The sequence below is a fragment of the Glandiceps talaboti genome, chromosome 3 (genome assembly GCF_964340395.1).
Source record: "Glandiceps talaboti chromosome 3, keGlaTala1.1, whole genome shotgun sequence".
Classification (NCBI taxonomy): domain Eukaryota; kingdom Metazoa; phylum Hemichordata; class Enteropneusta; family Spengelidae; genus Glandiceps; species Glandiceps talaboti.
The window spans coordinates 19,799,225-19,818,502 of NC_135551.1; the positions used below are offsets into that span (position 1 = coordinate 19,799,225).

The following is a 19,278-nucleotide window of genomic DNA, read 5'->3' on the forward strand; positions in this document are numbered from 1 at the left end:
GCCTTCTTGTTCTATTTTGACCCTCAAGCACAAGAAAAAATGTTATAGTACAGTTCAATATAAGTCAGCCTTCTTGTTCTATTTTGACCCTCTAGTATGAGATAAAATGTTATTACAGGTACAATAAAATATAAGTCAGCCTTCTTGTTCTATTTTGACCCTCTAGTATGAGATAAAATAATATTACAGGTACAATACAATATAAGTCAGCCTTCTTGTTCTATTTTGACTCTACGCATGAGGTAAAATGTTATTACATGTACAATAAAATATAAGTCAGGCTTCTTGTTCTATTTTGACCCTCTAGCATGAGGTAAAATGTTATTACAGGTACAATAAAATATAAGTCAGCCTTCTTGTTCTATTTTGACTCTCTACGCATGAGGTAAAATGTTATTACAGGTACAACAAAATATAAGTCAGCCTTCTTGTTCTATTTTGACTCTCTACGCATGAGGTAAAATGTTATTACAGGTACAACAAAATATAAGTCAGCCTTCTTGTTCTATTTTGACTCTCTAAGCATGAGGTAAAATGTTATTACATGTACGATATTATGACATTCTTTTACTTCTTAATATGAAAGAAATGTTTCTAATTTGTGATATTGTGAATATTTATAGATTTACAGAATAGCACTTTCTTGACTACAGAAGACATTTCCTACTTGATCTTCCTCTGAAACATCAACAGGATCTTCATTCTTTGAACAGTTCCTGAAATTTGACTCTCCATGGTTTGTAGAATACAACCCAATTCCCAACCTCTCTGACCCATTTCAACGATGACATTATTCCAGCTTCCTTCAGGTGTTCCTTGGCCTGTCATTCTACTATACTATATAGGACAAGAAAAGAAGAAGCTATTTTACTGTAAGGCCAAACAAAAAAAAGCAATTATTTGTGGTCAGCATGCGCATTCACTTAAATACCCTCGCATCAGTCTCTTTTTCCCCTGTTTGTCCAGCCCATACAGTCTGCAGATCCGTGGGGAAACATAAAAATAACCTTCCCTACATTGCTTCAGTGAAGACAACTGCAGAACCAATCATGAACAAGCAAATGACATCTGCCCCACATACACACTTGCTCTAAAGTACTATAAATAAAAAGAACAGTAACTGCCATAAATAGTAGATTGAGTGACAAGTTTGTCAAGAATTCAAAAAAACAAAAAAAAATTTGCTTCGAAGCACTACTTTAGACAATATAACACAGGTTTAATAAACAAGATAAAGATTTAGAGTGTCATTTTTCTTGTGACAACATCATGAAAGACACGCACATAAAGTTTGAAATGTGTTTCCATTGAGTTTTACTTAGCCTTTATAATAAACAGACAATGGATACTATGACAACCCCATGACACACAAGAGCAAGTATGGCATATGGATATTTGCACAAGCGCTTGTATTGTTCCCATGGCTGTATTTTCACTCACTATGCTCATGACAATACAGCAGAAAATAGACTGCAAACACGAGTGCAAATACCCATGAGTACTCACACAGGAACTCACATACGTGGCATGGGATTCTGTTATTATTACATATAATGTTTATCCAAAACAGCAAATTTCCATAAAAATGACACTGTGTGATCACACGCTTCCATGTGCAATGAATGACTGCACCTCATTTGCATATCATTTGCATGCAGGTATGCAACAATGTTTTAAGTATTGCACTGCAGTGCAAATATCGTTTATAAGTGCACGCAACAACAATGCAAGTAATCTCTGGTACACACATGTATTTCATAATTATGTTTTGTAATTCCTGTAATTGTGAATATACCATGAGACTCCCTGTAATTGAGAATATACCAGAGATTGTCACGTTTACCAAGAAACACACTTCATTGTAAAATTGGTTAGGATACATTGCAGTGTGTAAATGAAGAGAGACTTCTGGGAGTTGTTGTTGATCAACATTTAACCTGGAAGTCAAACACTGATTCAATTTATAACAAGCGACCTATCGGTCAGAATAGCTCCGCTGTTCTTTTTAGTTTTTATTTTGGTAGCGATGTAATAAAGTGGTTAGTGGTTTCATATGATGTCTCACTATAAAACCCATTTTACACAGAAAGTTGGTAAAATATTGTACTTGTATATCATAGTCACCATTTTATTTAAAAAATCTACTGTTGAGAAAATTACATAAAATCTCTGAAAAATAATGACTGGAAAATGCACACATACACGCACACACAAAGGATTTTTGAGGTTGGCTATAAATAATTCCAGTGTCTTACAGCTTTAAACCTGGAAAATTTTAATGATGAATGAAATAAACTAGGGATCTAAAATAATTTTTAGGCAATTTGAATTTCAATTTTCTAACAAATTTACCAAAAACACTGTCCATAATTGTCAACAACATTCAACTTGAAGTAGACATAACATCATCTGATATTTTAATTTACGGAGTGTCTCGTGACCAGCACCTGTCAGCAGACTCGGCCAATTTTTTTCATCATTCCATTGTATTTAAACCTTGTACTTGACAATTCGCAATATTTATAATTCTCAACAAAATACCTCAACATGCCTCACCTCGCTCGTACTAAAAGCAGTCCCGGTATGATCACTGACATGACCAGAGAGAACCTTTTTGGATTTACATGTAAAACGGGGAAAGATATGCAAAACATAATGCAAAGTCTGAAGCCAAATTAAAGTTGTAATTATTCTAATTATTTTTACTTGCCAAATATTTGCATTTTGGAAATGGCAACACATGTTCACATCGTTTACATGTAAACTGTCGGCCAATAAACAAAGTTTGGTCGATTCACTGTACGTACTGTAATAACTTCAACCGCATGCCTAGGATAGGGCATAGGCATGCCTTGCCTTGCTTACGCGAGTTGTCTTCATTCTGGTTCACTGTCACTTCAAATTGCACGACAATATAGAATTAATCACAAGTTACATGTTATCTGAAAACATCAAACTTTTATAGTGGGTCTGAAGTGTGATATTAGTGAGTACCAAGAACTCCCGCGTTGCTGCTTGCTGTGGAAAATCACCCGGTCAAACAAGGTCAGCTTCAACTTCCGGGTCAAATCAGACCGGACTGTTTAACACAACGATCCTACTAAATTTACTTACCATGGTTATTTAAAACACATAAAAATCCACCTTTTTGTGAAATTTGTAAACTTTCCGGTCCGTATTTAAGGAAACTGTGAGCGAAAAACTGGGTCGAACTTTAAGGCCTCAAGTATGCGTCCCGAATTCGTCTGAAAATCAGTATTCCTAAATGTAATTCCAAAATTGATTTTGCTGGCCCAAAAGAAGAGATGTCAGTTGAGGTTTAGGCGTTTACAGTATCTAAAATGGTGGACTCTAGTGAAAGTTACGGCGAGTTGAAAATACCCAAAAATAAGGCCCGTGAGCAGCTATTCAAAATGTAACAGTCGCTATTTGAAGGATAGATTGTATGCAAATGAGGGTATTGCAGACTGGCTGATTATGTAGAAAGGGTGCAGAATTTGGATTTCAAGTTTACAACCCTGTTTCGAACAAACACTTGTCATTTGGGTGCACAATGTGTAGAATGATGACTATAGCACATATTACATTGCTTGTTTGACGTCAATAGTGTCTTTTGAAAAGTGGCAGTTTACTAAAGTCTCGTGGACTGACTTCCAATATGGCGTCGGTCACAATGCTCATTAACATATTAATTTTTTTGTGAATTTACAAAAAAAAAATCATCAAAAATAGAAAAGATGTGCTGACTTGAAATTAACAAATCTGAGTAAGCTACCCTCTGCGCATCAACACACCAGATATCAAAGCAATCTGACAAGTAGTATTTGAGGAGATGATGAAAATATCATTTTTGAAAAAAAAAATCGTAAAAAATTGAAAATGGCACAGATCAACTTGGTATGAACAAACCTGAATGGCCTCCCCCCAGGGAACATGCACACCAAATATCGAAGAATTCTGACTGTCACTTTCAGAGAAGATGATGAAAATATAAAAAGTTGACAGACACCTATGATTCACTTAATATATTCTATACCTCTATACCCACCTATACCTAAAGCTTAGATGCTTTCAGCTTTTGCTGACAGCGGAGCTAAAAAGGTCAATTCACGTACTGCATTACTCAGACTTATAAAACGTTATTTACCAGTCAGTACTAGACGAATATATTATAATGACTACTTACTTCCTTATTTGGACTATTGTTGTAGTGCATGGGGAACAAGTGCAAATTTAAACAAGTTATTTAAATTACAGAAATGAGCTGTGCGTGTTATGATGGACTTCAATTACAACTATCCTACAAAGGAACTTTTTTAAATCTTTGCATATTATGCCTTTGCCTGATAGAATTACATACAAAAATATGTGTTTAGTGTTTAAATCCTTGAAATGTATGGTACCATCGTATATGACGGAAATGTTTCAAGTTGTCAATCAGCGTCATAGCCGCACGACAAGAGATAGCTCCCAAAATAAGTTAGATGTCACCAGAGCCAAACTTAATGTTTTAAAAAACTCATGGACAATACAAGGTGTTATTGGGTGGAATAAGCTGAAAGCAGAAGTAAAAATCTTTAGAGACACTTGCCTCTTTTAAAAGCGGTTATGTAAAACATTATTGGGAAGAATTTTAACGTGTATCTTTGTTGTTTTAAATGTTGTTTTATGTCCTGTTAACATGTTTGTATGTGATTGTTGTATTTTACATTTTTGTCAAATTATTGAGGGCCCTGGGGGAGATAAACTCCTTTTAGAGTTTACCAGGCTACTCTCATTAAACAAGGTCAATAAAATATATACCATGAGACTCCCTAACTTACTTTTACTTTGTGCCAGTACTCTATAACACTGCCTTCATACTGTGCAATGTTGTCGTTTATTCTGTCCATCTCCTTTTCAAAGAACCACAGTGAATTCTGTGTGATGACAGGATTGAACCCACCTGTAAATAACAGTACAAAGGTAGGGGGTCATGCAACAACAAGGGGAAGTATTCTGTAATGCAAAGTTATTAAATAAACTTATTATGACAGCAAAATATTATACCAATAGGGAACTTGCAATCCAGACTGAGCATGCTCAGATGCAAAGGACTATGGGATTATCTGTGGTTATCATAATACCTAATCTGGAGCTACCGATAAAATAAACCTCCCACAGTGGTCAGGGTAACTATGAATTGATCATTCGTGAATGCAAACAATGTAACAGTATTGTTTACAATACCAATTCAATAGTATTTATTATCACATTTCCCATGATGCAATATTCAATATGGCTGGATTGCAAGTTCCCTATTTTCTTCAAATTTCTCAGTCTTAAAACTATGTTACTGGAAAAATTAGAGAGACAGATCTTATAACTTTTGGTTGTATGATGTTACTTTAATCACACATTTAGCTGGCGCTGAAAGAGTTCAGAAAGTGGTGTTCTGTAACAAGTATATTTTGGCAAATGTGTGTACATTAGAAAAAAGGAAATTTTCTTGGTATTGTCTATATGATGATAGCAGTCCACTGGTCTAGAAGTCACGCCCTGCCACACGCACACATTATGTGAGCAAAATATTAGTGACTTTTGAATTGAATACGACGTACACAATTCTATGATGACACCTAACTGTGGATTCAGCATGTGAGCTGATGGCACAATTTAAATATGTCTAATAGTAATAACAGTCTATATAGGAATGCATTTCAAGACCAGTGGGACATTGAAGATGAGGAAGGACGGCGAAATTCAAAATCCAAATGTCAGTTAGGATAGCAAATAGAGTGGTAACGTTAGTGCTTGAAGTCTAGCCACTTTGACTCAAAGTGAGGGCTAGAATTTAGTCATGGCCACTCAACGTATGGCAATATGCATGAAGCCATGAACAAAATTTGTGAAAAAGAACTCTGTGCTCTTAAATGCACCTTACAGTAGTTGCTGATAAGAATGTGTTGTTTTTATATAACTGGTATTTTCTATAAATAAAAGAGTACAACATGGAAATGCTACACTTGTATTTTTCGAAGCTGAATGCTAATAAGGGTAGAGTAGAAAAATAGACAAATACCTTGAGTTGTCGTTGAAGAATCATAGAAGATGTCCACCAATTTCCAACCCACAGACAGAAAAGATTGGAGCTGTGCATTGAAATCAAATTCAGTTTGAAGAGACATCGAAGCAAATCCTTGTTTTACTTTTGTCATAATTGGAATGTTGACTGCCTGGTATGTATACATAGCTGAACTGGATTGAGTTGGAATCTGGAAGAGCAGATCAACACCAAACACTGTAAAGAAAACACAACATTGCCACAAATCGATTAAATAAATGACAACTAAAATGCAACAAATTGGAAGTTCCATCCATAGCTTGAAATACTGTATCCACCTTTGTACAGAGAATTCGATAATCAACTTTCATTTTTTTTTCTTCATTTAAGTAAAAATGCCATATTAGCTTTTAAGGTAGAACGTGCCTAGTCAAGCAATCAGACTGGAAATCTCATACTTTTTTAAAATCTTTCAAACAGTTGCCACAGGAAAGCTAAATTATTTGTGTTCTCTTCAATGTTATAAAAAAATTGGGGGTTCACTAGCGTCTTTTCAAGGTAACGACACTTTATTTTCACATAGATTTAACACAGTATTTGGTGGCCATTTTGATTCTAAAATGATTTCACTTCAAATTTACTCAATCTCTATCTCTAAAATTTGTATGGTAGCCACTAATTTTTTTTTTCTTGATTTTAACCGAGAATGGGTTGGAGTTTTCTTATACAAATAAAGAGCAAAGGTTAATACTTTTGTTTCAAAGGTGCCTACTGCATGTACCTAAGACATGTACATGAAACTAAGCTAAGTACAAAAATGTTTTCTTATGCCAAACATTTTTTAACCTACCAATACAAGTATAGTATATGTGCTTTTCAAAAATAAAAAACAGATTCAATATATCAAATGAAACTACAAAAACTATATCTACTAGTGTTAAAAGTGATATAGACTTACTGCCTGTGTTGCCTATATATCAAATGAAACTACAAAAACTATATCTACTGGTGTTAAAAATGATATAGACTCACTGCCTGTGTTGCCTATATATCAAATGAAACTACAAAAACTATATCTACTGGTGTTAAAAGTGATATAGACTCACTGCCCGTGTTTCCTATATATCAAATGAAACTACAAAAACTATATCTACTGGTGTTAAAAGTGATATAGACTCACTGCCTGTGTTGCCTATATATCAAATGGAACTACAAAAACTATATCTACTGGTGTTAAAAGTGATATAGACTCACTGCCCGTGTTTCCTATATATCAAATGAAACTACAAAAACTATATCTACTGGTGTTAAAAGTGATATAGACTCACTGCCTGTGTTGCCTGTATATCAAATGAAACTACAAAAACTATATCTACTGGTGTTAAAAATGATATAGACTTACTGCCTGTGTTGCCTCTCATGGCTTGAGCAGTAGTGGGTGCTTGTCTTGCGAGTGAAGACTCCAAACACACTAATCGACCACCTCTAGCACTTACATCTTGTATCTTTAATTACCAATGAGGGGTAATAGAACATCTCAATTGACAACTGATGATAATCAATCGATCAATCAACCAACCAACCAACCAATCAATCAATCAATCAATCAACCAACCAACCAACCAACCAACCAAACAACCAATCAATCAATCAACCAACCAACCAACCAATCAATCAATCATTCAATCAAAGAATTTGCATAGTGCAAAAGTCCAATACAAAGTAATTTTCTATGTTGCAGAACAAATACAATATTAAATCAATATGTATATTTCTATGAAAGTTAAACAGCTCTTGCCAATAGATATAAATCCATAAAGCTGCACTTAGCTGCAACTGGAACATTTTCTCTGAAACTGTTTTGTTACATATAATATCTTAATCATAATTTTGTACACCCTGAACAGTATTGAATCACCTGTGGGTAAACATATCTATACGTGCAATAAATCCAATCAAATTGATTTTTGGGGTCCGCAGCCAAAAATCAGCGTATCAATGACTCATGATTTTGACTTATTTCTATACTACTTATAGATAAAATAGACCTCTAATTAACATGTACAGTATCTAATTATTGATATTTTAACAATTTTCAGTGAATATATTGTTGCTTGTGATGAAAAAAAAATAATACTCCAGTTGCAGCTAGGGCAGGTTCAGATCTAAATATCCGAAATCTGTGAAAATCTGTAATCAGAACACTTGTTGTATCAATACCCAGCTTTCCATTGGTTTGATTTGTCTGTGAGTAGAAATTTTCATTCGTATATATATATATATATATATATATATATATATATATATATATATATATATATATATATATATATATATATATATATATATATATATATATATATATATATATATATATATATATATATATATATATATATATATATATATATATATATATATATATATATATATATATATATAAATATACTTCTAACCTGCAGTATTAGATGTGAGGTATCAGTGACAGTCTCACGAACAGTACTGAATGCTGCCGTAAATCCTGTCTGCATAAACTGAGGAGATATGACACTTTTCACTACATGTAGCTCTACAGGTTGGGTATCACTGTAAATGATGGCAATGAATATATGTTTAGAATGAATGCATGGTATGGATATCTGATTACAGCTTTGGTCTTTATAGGTTCTTTGTTGAGGACAACTCAGGTTTATGACAAATTGACTGTAATAAAGAAATGCAAAGCTACATCCATCACTTGATGAAGATTATTGTATTGAATATTATTAGGAAATTGACAATATTCCAAGATCCATATTCAATATCCCCCCCCCCCCATTTGTTTTTGACCCTATATTTACTAAGAACTATATATAATTGACATTCATATCTGACTTTATTACTGTATTACTGTATAATTTGTGTTAAAGTTGTCGGTAACTATCATTAATTTCACTATACTGAACATCAAAATAATCACTATCCTCCTCCCAACACAAAGACACTCTGGAAAATCATTTGAATTCAAACCTCATTCTTGCAAAGATACCCTGGAATTGGAAAGTCATACTTCGAGAAAATGCACCATCTCTAGCTACGGTACCAGGGATCATGTTAAATTGTAGGAGACTGAGAGCTTCTCGGTGTGCCCTGGACAATATTGGATAATAGGCATCAACATCTGAGGTCAATTCCACTCCAAATACACCTTCTGTAGATTGAAATATAAAATTATGTTAATTAATGCACAACATCTACTGCAATTGTTTATGACCACTTAGTCTAGTTCCATGACGGACAGTATACACACTTTTACCATCTAGTCACAGTCCCCAACAATCGCACATAATTCTGTGCTTCTCCCACAGTGTTCATATAAACATGATGACATCCTTGCGTCCCCACATGATCTAAATAGTTTAAACAAACTGGAGGAGGAGTTGGACATTTGCATATTATGTGCTAAATTCCTGCGATAGTCAAAAAATGGTCAAAACAGCTGTATCAAATGTGTTAATGAGTGATGTTGACAGAGAGCCTGTCAATTTATGATGGATTAATACTACTGACATGCACCATTGTTCTTCGTTCACTATGACATTCAAACACACTTGACACCTTTCATTGGGACCTTGACTAGACGGTAAAAATGTGTATACTGTCCATCATGGAACTAGACTAATGATCACTTGTCAGGGTTGAAAATAGTAATAACATGGTGTGGTCTGATTTAACAACCCTTTCAAGTTCAAGTAAACAATGTTTGGTACAATGATTAATATAATACAAGGTATAACGATTACCTGATTTGATTTTTTGCCTGTTTTCTGCCAAACTATCAATTCACTTACATACAGCTGTCTTTAATCCAAAGATTAAACTTGTTGTAACAAGATACTCTCAACAGAAAGTGTTAGGTTCACAAGGGGGTCAACACTGATAGTTTATCATTTTGACAGACATTGTGCACAGTAACAGGACAAACGTCCCCCGGACAAATGCCCCTTGGACAAATGCCCCCTTGGACAAATGCCCCTTGGACAAATGCCCCCGAACAAATGCCTACGGTAGGACTATGGCTCACAACTCACCCAAGAAAGTCATGTTTTTTAGGGTTACTTAGCATTTCTACTACATCATCATGTATATTGCGATGGAAAGACTTGATTTCAGGCGGTGGTTTTTATCACTTTTATTGTATTACGAATGAAAAGATCAAGAAGGGTGTGATTTCGAGCGGTGCACTTAATATGGTTTTATTACTTCTATTGTTTTACGAATGAAAAGACCAAGATGGGTGTGATGGATGTTATACCATGCGTATATGCCCTGCTGCCGAACAAACAAGGTGAAACTTATCGACATCTTCTACAACAGCTCAACAATATCCATCCTAACCTAAAGCCACATGTGCTCACTGTCATCACAATTTCAGTCTAATGCCCGAATTAAAGTGTACATGTGTATATATTAGTGATTGTGTTTGAGTTATTTTTTAACATAAGTACACCACCTGAAATCTTGGTTGAATTAAACATCTTCCAAGCCAGCTTCGGTCCATTCATCAATAATACAATTTACAATTGATAAAGAGCGTATTTTAAGTAAGCCACCCAAATGCGCCTTTCTTGGTCACATTAGCGGCTTTATTAGCACGCCTTATAAGCTTTATAAGCACGCTTTTGGTAATAATACAATAAAAGTGATCAAACCCAATCATGCCCTATTTTGGTCGAATTCAACATTTTTTGAACATCTTCTGTCTATTCATCCGTTATACAATAAAAGTGATAAAACCATATTTTAAGTGTACTCCCAAAATCTAGATATTTTTTATCTCTATTCGTAGGCAACAACAGTCCTATCGGGGGCATTTGTCCTATGGGGGCGTTTGTCCGGGGGGCGTTTGTCCTAGAACCATTGTGCACATTATACATTTCCTCATTTTATGTCACTGACAGACTGTTATTTGTGTGTATTCCTGTTACTCATTAACTCTATGTTTTCACTATGTAAAATCACAGGGTGCAGCGAGCATTGATTTTTGTGGGTGATACAAAACTTTTTTTTTCTTCCTTCACTTGCCAGTTTTCTCTGTAATTCACTCTTTACTGACTTAAATAAAGACATCCTGTCCATTCTTCTCCTCTTATCTAAATTAAAACACCCAGTTGCCAAGAGATCAGTTACATTAACACTTTGCTTTATCTCTCATCTATGTATGAGTTATTATATCACACTCAAGGAACACTCAGTGATGCGTAAACTGGTATAAAAGATTGTACTAGTTTGTGCATGAATGAGTAATCTCCCAGATAATCTCGCTGCACCCTGTGGTCTATCAGACCAAAGATTTGAATAGAAAAGCAAATCATTAGCTGTGTGGCCCTGCCTGCTACATTTGTTTTCTCGTCAACACCAATGTGACAATTACAATATATAGGACAATCACAGACCTAGCTGTGGATATATACAAGGGTATGGGTGGTTTAAAATTCCCAAAATCCCTGCCAATGAAATCTCGATATTTGAAATAGGGAAGAACTATAGCGGAAGGGAGACGACGAGTCGGAACCCCGCAGCGTACTAGTATATCTATATAGTATATGACCCTACACCACAAAGGGTCTACCGTCTATAATGAGGCAATCAACTCTCTGCCAATGAGGAAATCAAAACAAAATCAGAAAAATAAATGTCCAACTCTTCACTTTGAGACATTTTAAAACTATTTTGTGTTTTCCTGAAGAAAAAACCCGATAAAATAATTTTTGTTACGTATCAATGTAAATACATCGAGAAGCCGGGTATAGAGACCAGGGTAAACAATTCAATGCACACTTACGAACTGACAGTTTGACTGGCACGTCTATAAACATGTACTCGACCGGAGGTTCATACTTGGAGGCGTCTACTGGTAGTTCTGAATGTGGTAGCTTGCTATGCTTGTCCTCTGCACTAGTTGTACAACCCATCACACAAACGAAATCTAGAAATAGGACAATAAAATAAGCACTGTACATAGGGAGCTCCTCTTCCAACAGTGAATAAGTTGCAATTTGATAGATCGAGAATGTGAACCCAGACTAAGTATTAATTCATTTTATCTCATTTTATTGTATCTTCTACACCATTTGTTATTTATTGCAACTTATTCACCGTTGGAAGACGAGCTCCATATGCACTGTATTCACGTATCTAAGAAGATGAATGTTCCACGTACGTGTTTACTCTGGCGTTGCCATATACAGACTATACTACACAGTATATAAAAGCTAGCAAAGTGAAAGACTAGATAATGACCTGCCATGACCTCGCTTTAGAGGGCGCTATCACGCATGGGATGGATACACAGAATGATACAGACATGGATGTGAGAATCACAGTCGCTTGTAAACTGTTATTCCTTTCCTAAATGGTTTTATTCTTGTCTATGACGGTCCTAATACAAAACAATGACGTTATTATAGGGATTGGCGATATTCTTATAAAATCGGTAGCGATGTCATACCCCACTACATACATACTACACTATGTGGGGAAAACATTTAGTAATTCTTGTAGTTGATAATAATTTATAAATACTCTCTTGATGCTTGTCAGTATGTATTTATTTATTTATTGTTTGTTTTATTTATTTTGTTTGTTTGTTTTCATAAACATAACTAAGCCTGTGTGCCCTGTGTAAGTAACACTTCGTTGCCTTCATATTATAGACATTTACTATCTTAGCAAGATACCAGAAACAAAGACAATATAAAGATAAGTGACACAAATTTGTTCTAAATGTGCCTCGCTTTTTATATTATTTATATTCAACTGTTTGTGTAACAGCACCATGTGAATGATGAGCTGGGTTGAGCAGCTTGAGCTGTATGCTTATCACAATGCAATGATACCATGAGGTTCTTTTTTTTTAGTCTAGTTCCAGACAGCGACAGTATTACGTATTAAATACTTCATTTTAATACGTAGTACTGTCCCTGTCTTGAACTAGACTACTCTTTATGCAAGAATAACCTATGTTGGTGACATCTAGATGGTGACATCTAGACAGTTGTAAGCTGTGACCCAACCAAAGGTCTCATACAGAGGTTACAGTCATTGGTACATCATGAAAAGATAGATTAAAGAACGTACAATTATAAAATCCGACTAGAATGAAAAGATACATGTCATGGAATGTACACTTACTGTCAAGCCAACAGTCCCCTCCATGAACAAATACTCTATAGGAAAGGAGGGTTGGTATACTGGTGTCTATGCACAAGTACAAAATGCAGGGAATGTCTTGATGATCACTCTGTATACATACACCCTGGCCATTGTCTTTGGTACAATCCATTCTTGGACAGACTTATGGATGAAACACCTGAATCACAGGTTGGCATTGACAACTAGTTGTCTGTCAATGTAATTAAACTGAGAGAGCAGCATCTCCTCCCAGTAAACCTGTAAATGGGTTACTTTGTTTTATTTCAGCTAGAGGGCGCTAGTAAGTTGTTCTGTAGCCTGACTGTTGACTTCTCAGCCTTATCTTAAATCAATCTGGAGGCAAACCCCTTCATTCTAGTTAGTTGTTTGACAATATGAATGCCACCCTCTCAGTCTAAGTCAGCTAAATTCACCAGAACTAGCATAATCCATTTTGGTGATTTGTCTCTTGAATGCTACATATATGATGGCCTCTTCATAGCCTTTTTGTGAAGGGCAACAGATAAAAGGCCCTTTTACAATTCAAGATGTTATTTTATGTACTTAAATCCTAAATATTGTTAAACTCAAATAGGAACTAAAAATAACATGCACAGGATGCTATGAAATACAAAAACTACAGATATTATTTCCCCAATATTTCCCTTCCTTCAGCTCAGGAAAATAAGAGTGACCTAAGGGGCCTTCTCACAATGAATTGCTAGACTCATAGTGACAAACCCTTAGGTCACGAGTATTTTCCACCTGAATGAAGTAAAATATTGAGGAATATAATTATGCCTCATGAAGCTTAATTTTATGAAAAATTTGGAAAAAATGATGGCAATTTTGAACGTTTTCACTTATATTTCGAGCATTGCAAAACCAGCAACATATATACACATTGTTATGATGTACGAAGACCAATGTGTATAATCCATATTTTCTGTTCAAAGGCAATAACTTTGAGATGCTATTCCAATACTTTTCTTCAAAGGAAAATACTAGTGACCTAAGGGGGCTTTGTCACGAGTCGCTAGACGAGTAGCCTGACAACCCTTAGGTCACAAGTATTGTCCAAAAGAATGAAGAAAAATATTGGAGACTAACATAATTATACCAGTGCCTAGAATATCAAAGAAAAATTTATGCCAATTTTAAACGTTTAGACTCATATTTTGAATACAGCAGAACCAGTGACGTAGAACGACCACAGAATATATTCCATATTTTTGTTCAACTTGGCTTGTGCTGGTATAATGATCAATTAAAGGCATATTTCATCTACATTTTCATTCTATTCTTATTTGATTAACAAGCCTTCATTGAAGACACAGTCCCCCCCCCCCCTTACGTGTGTTTTATGACAAAGATATTGTGCATAGAGATATGAGGGTCAACACAGCCATGAATGGACGGATGAACGGACTGACGGAACCCAATGTAATAGCATCCTCTGGGCAGTGCGTGTTGGGGGTTAAAAAAAATAAATGATAACCAAATTATACAAAGTATAGTATTTTATTTATGAATTAAATATACACAAACTACATCACAATCGTGTGTACAAAAATCTTCTCCCTTGTATCTATTAAATTTTGTCTGAAAATTTATAGAAAAAAACAATACTGTGAAACACATTTTGAGTTAAAGTGGCAAATATGGATAAGGATTGGGTATTTATTTTGGGTTTTTAATTTATAAAATTATATTATCAAGGCTTCCTGCTTGAAAAATCAATGTGAAACGACATAGACAAAGTCCTTGTTGGTAACTCAATAAATTGCAAAAAATGATGTGCGTACAAAAACAAACATTGTACACAGTGTTTTGGTTTTTGTAATGTATTGCAACACACAGACTTGGTCTATGTTGTTTCACATTGATTTTTCAAGTAGGAAACGACGATAAAAATTTTTTTTTTTTAATAAATTACAAATCCAAAATAAATACGCAATCCTCATCCATATGGCCACTTTAACAATACATTAAAAGAACCTACATAAATGATAATACACATCACCGTGTCAAAACACAGTACAGATGATTTATGTTTAAGTATTCAAAGAAAAGTACTTGTGTGTGATATACAAATGTTACTAGTCAGTTTAGTATCTATAATATGGAATGTCTGGAAAAAAATAGCTTATTATCAAAAGTTCATCTGAAGCCCTTGAAAGTGTTTGTACATATTGACTAAATATACATCCTGCAAATTATCGTTTTAACAACACAGCATTAACGTGGCACAAGCTGAGTTTATAAATATAAGCTTTTCACTCAAGTGACGATACTTTAATATATAAACCCACATTCCAGTATAATATTAAAGTCAAGGCTAGGCTTCCATAACATTATGCTTTGTCTTTTGGTATTGTTACTATTAGAATACATACAGTTAGTTCATTGCATAGTACGAATTTCCTGAACAGTTTTTGACTTGTTTCATAAATCACATCATTGGATCATTTATGATTTATATCTTAATACCAGGTTTGGGTTCAGTTAATAATAAAATGGAGGTTAAGTATTTTTCAGTAATACAATACTGCGAAATGCAGCAAAAAGCACGTCCAGATACGTATAAACTCAGCTTGTGTTCCTATAATGGATGTACTGCTGAAATACCAAGTGTATTGTAATCAATCATGATTGTAAAAGTTGTAACTCAGTTCACATTAAGATTACAATTAAGATGTGAAAATCAGTTGTCAGGCAGAGCTATAGACAAAGTTGGTATTGAAGAAAAAATATGATCCTATGTAATCCTTAGAGCTCCACTGATAACATAATATTAATTCAAGAGCCTTAGATGGAATCCCTGGACATTAAGCAAGACACTGTCTGACAGACATAAAATCTCTTGCTTTCATAGTTTACACTGTGTACTCTTTCTCTAAAATAGACACTTCTACTTTAGTAACTTACACTTAGCTAATGGCTAAGGCACAGTTCGTACTATTTACAGTTCTAAAACACGTAAGTTATGACGCTTTAGTCAGTACATCAGATAGACTTTGAATCACACATAACTGGCCAAGTGTACTTATATTTTTCCTGCAGATGTCATAGTTTGAATTATTTAGCATTCCTACTTGGATCGTTTGTGTTATGGGCCAAAACAAGTATCCTATACAACCCCTAATCTAGGTAGGAGTACATGTACATGTTGGCAGTGTCATTGTTTTTTTCTATTGTGGCAGCAGATTCTATTTGGTCTTCAGGGGTGTTATCTAACCCTGTCCCATCTCCAGACTGTGGCATCATCACATACACATATCAGCATACTGCCATTTCTGGTCATACTTGCCTGTCTAATGGCTGCACTACACTTTGGATGGGACAGTGTTGTACATCTGTTGAAAAAACAAGAGTGCTTTAACGGCTCAGTTTGGATTACGATTCAAATTCAGGTGTGAAATCAAGTTGGTTGGCAAAAGGTAAAGCAAAAGTTAGCCTAATACATAAGAATGATCCTATGTAATCTTTATGGTACCACTGATAAGAAAACTCTAGTGCAAAAATCTGAGATTGAATCCTTGGCATTTGAGTTGAAGCATGATAAATCGCAGAGCTAGGCTGTATGTTTCTAAGAGATAGAAAGTGTAAAGGACCACTGTGATGTTAAAGGAATGTCCCACAGTTAATAATTTTACAATGACCAAAACTGTTCATCAGCTGTAAAGGACCACTGTGATGTTAAAGGACTGTCCCACAGTTAATAATTTTACAATGACCAAAACTGTTCATCAGCTGTAAAGGACCACTGCAATGTTCAAGGACTGTCCCACAGTTAATAATTTTACAATGACCAAAACTGTTCATCAGCTGTAAAGGACCACTGTGATGTTAAAGGAATGTCCCACAGTTAATAATTTTACAATGACCAAAACTGTTCATCAGCTGTAAATGACCACTGTGATGTTAAAGGACTGTCCCACAGTTAATAATTTTACAATGACCAAAACTGTTCATCAGCTGTAAAGGACCACTGCAATGTTAAAGGAATGTCCCACAGTTAATAATTTTACAATGACCAAAACTGTTCATCAGCTGTAAAGGACCACTGTGATGTTAAAGGAATGTCCCACAGTTAATAATTTTACAATGACCAAAACTGTTCATCAGCTGTAAAGGACCACTGCGATGTTAAAGGACTGTTCCACAGTTAATAATTTTACAATGACCAAAACTGTTCATCAGCTGTAAAGGACCACTGTGATGTTAAAGGACTGTTCCACAGTTAATAATTTTACAATGACCAAAACTGTTCATCAGCTGTAAAGGACCACTGTGATGTTAAAGGACTGTCCCACAGTTAATAATTTTACAATGACCAAAACTGTTCATCAGCTGTAAAGGACCACTGCGATGTTAAAGGAATGTCCCACAGTTAATAATTTTACAATGACCAAAACTGTTCATCAGCTGTAAAGGACCACTGTGATGTTAAAGGAATGTCCCACAGTTAATAATTTTACAATGACCAAAACTGTTCATCAGCTGTAAAGGACCACTGTGATGTTAAAGGACTGTCCCACACTTAATAATTTTACAATGACCAAAACTGTTCATCAGCTGTAAAGGACCACTGTGATGTTAAAGGAATGTCCCACAGTTAATAATTTTACAATGACCAAAACTGTTCATCAGCTGTAAAGGACCACTGCGATGTTAAAGGACTGTCCCACAGTTAATAATTTTACAATGACCAAAACTGTTCATCAGCTGTAAAGGACCACTGCGATGTTAAAGGAATGTCACACAGTTAATAATTTTACAATGACCAAAACTGTTCATCAGCTGTAAAGGACCACTGTGATGTTAAAGGAATGTCCCACAGTTAATAATTTTACAATGACCAAAACTGTTCATCAGCTGTAAAGGACCACTGTGATGTTAAAGGAATGTCCCACAGTTAATAATTTTACAATGACCAAAACTGTTCATCAGCTGTAAAGGACCACTATGATGTTAAAGGACTGTCCCACAGTTAATAATTTTACAATGACTAAAACTGTTCATCAGCTGTAAAGGACCACTGTGATGTTAAAGGACTGTCCCACAGTTAATAATTTTACAATGACCAAAACTGTTCATCAGCTGTAAAGGACCACTGCGATGTTAAAGGAATGTCCCACAGTTAATAATTTTACAATGACCAAAACTGTTCATCAGCTGTAAAGGACCACTGTGATGTTAAAGGACTGTCCCACAGTTAATAATTTTACAATGACCAAAACTGTTCATCAGCTGTAAAGGACCACTGCGATGTTAAAGGACTGTCCCACAGTTAATAATTTTACAATGACCACAACTGTTCATCAGCTGTAAAGGACCACTGTGATGTTAAAGGAATGTCCCACAGTTAATAATTTTACAATGACCAAAACTGTTCATCAGCTGTAAAGGACCACTGCGATGTTAAAGGAATGTCCCACAGTTAATAATTTTACAATGACCAAAACTGTTCATCAGATGTAAAGGACCACTGCGATATTAAAGGACTGTCCCACAGTTAATAATTTTACAATGACCAAAACTGTTCATCAGATGTAAAGGACCACTGCGATGTTAAAGGACTGTCTCACAGTTAATAATTTTACAATGACCAAAACTGTTCATCAGCTGTAAAGGACCACTGCGATGTTAAAGGAATGTCCCACAGTTAATAATTTTACAATGACCAAAACTGTTCATCAGCTAGGCAGATCAAATGAAAGGTTAGAACACACAAGCAGTTTTTACAATACATAGATTACACAATCTGAGCATTGAAGCACTTCAAATGGAAATTCAGGTTGGTCAATCATTGAATCAAACTAAACTGTTGTTCCAAACACAAAATTACTTTAAAGTGGCCATATGGATGAGAATTTGGTATTTATTTTGGATTTTTATTTGATAAAACAGCTTCACTATGTTTTTGTACTTGAAAAAATAATGTGAAATAACATATACCAAGTCCATGTTCACATCTCAATAATCGGCAAAACATTAAACAATGTATAAAACGTTTGTTATTGTACGTACAATAACAAACTTTTTACACTTTGTGCATC

The 19,278-nt window shown here is 34.9% G+C and overlaps 3 protein-coding genes across 3 annotated transcripts in view; all 3 read right to left on the bottom strand.

Annotated features, from left to right (window-relative positions):
• Nucleotides 1–227: 227 nt before the first annotated feature.
• LOC144433437 (uncharacterized) lies at nt 228–7,519 on the bottom strand. Its single transcript, XM_078121755.1, has 4 exons — nt 7,446–7,519; nt 6,062–6,280; nt 4,824–4,945; nt 228–837 (listed from the first exon to the last, which is right to left on the bottom strand). The coding sequence occupies exons 1-4, from the start codon at nt 7,462–7,464 to the stop codon at nt 664–666; spliced, it is 534 nt and encodes a 177-aa protein (XP_077977881.1). The 5' UTR covers nt 7,465–7,519; the 3' UTR covers nt 228–663.
• A 402-nt stretch (nt 7,520–7,921) lies between these two features.
• LOC144433176 (uncharacterized) lies at nt 7,922–12,232 on the bottom strand. Its single transcript, XM_078121485.1, has 5 exons — nt 12,182–12,232; nt 11,868–12,011; nt 9,053–9,233; nt 8,500–8,629; nt 7,922–7,942 (listed from the first exon to the last, which is right to left on the bottom strand). Exons 2-5 carry the CDS (start codon nt 11,995–11,997, stop codon nt 7,922–7,924), a joined length of 462 nt encoding a protein of 153 aa, XP_077977611.1. The 5' UTR covers nt 11,998–12,011; nt 12,182–12,232.
• Nucleotides 12,233–15,087: 2,855 nt separating this feature from the next.
• Nucleotides 15,088–19,278, bottom strand: part of LOC144453904 (polycomb protein EED-like) — a 16,599-nt gene continuing 12,408 nt past the window's right edge. The window contains exon 10 of the mRNA XM_078145256.1: nt 15,088–16,572. Within this exon, the coding sequence (XP_078001382.1) occupies nt 16,446–16,572 (127 nt within the window). The 3' untranslated portion in view covers nt 15,088–16,445. The remainder of the gene's footprint in view (nt 16,573–19,278) is intronic.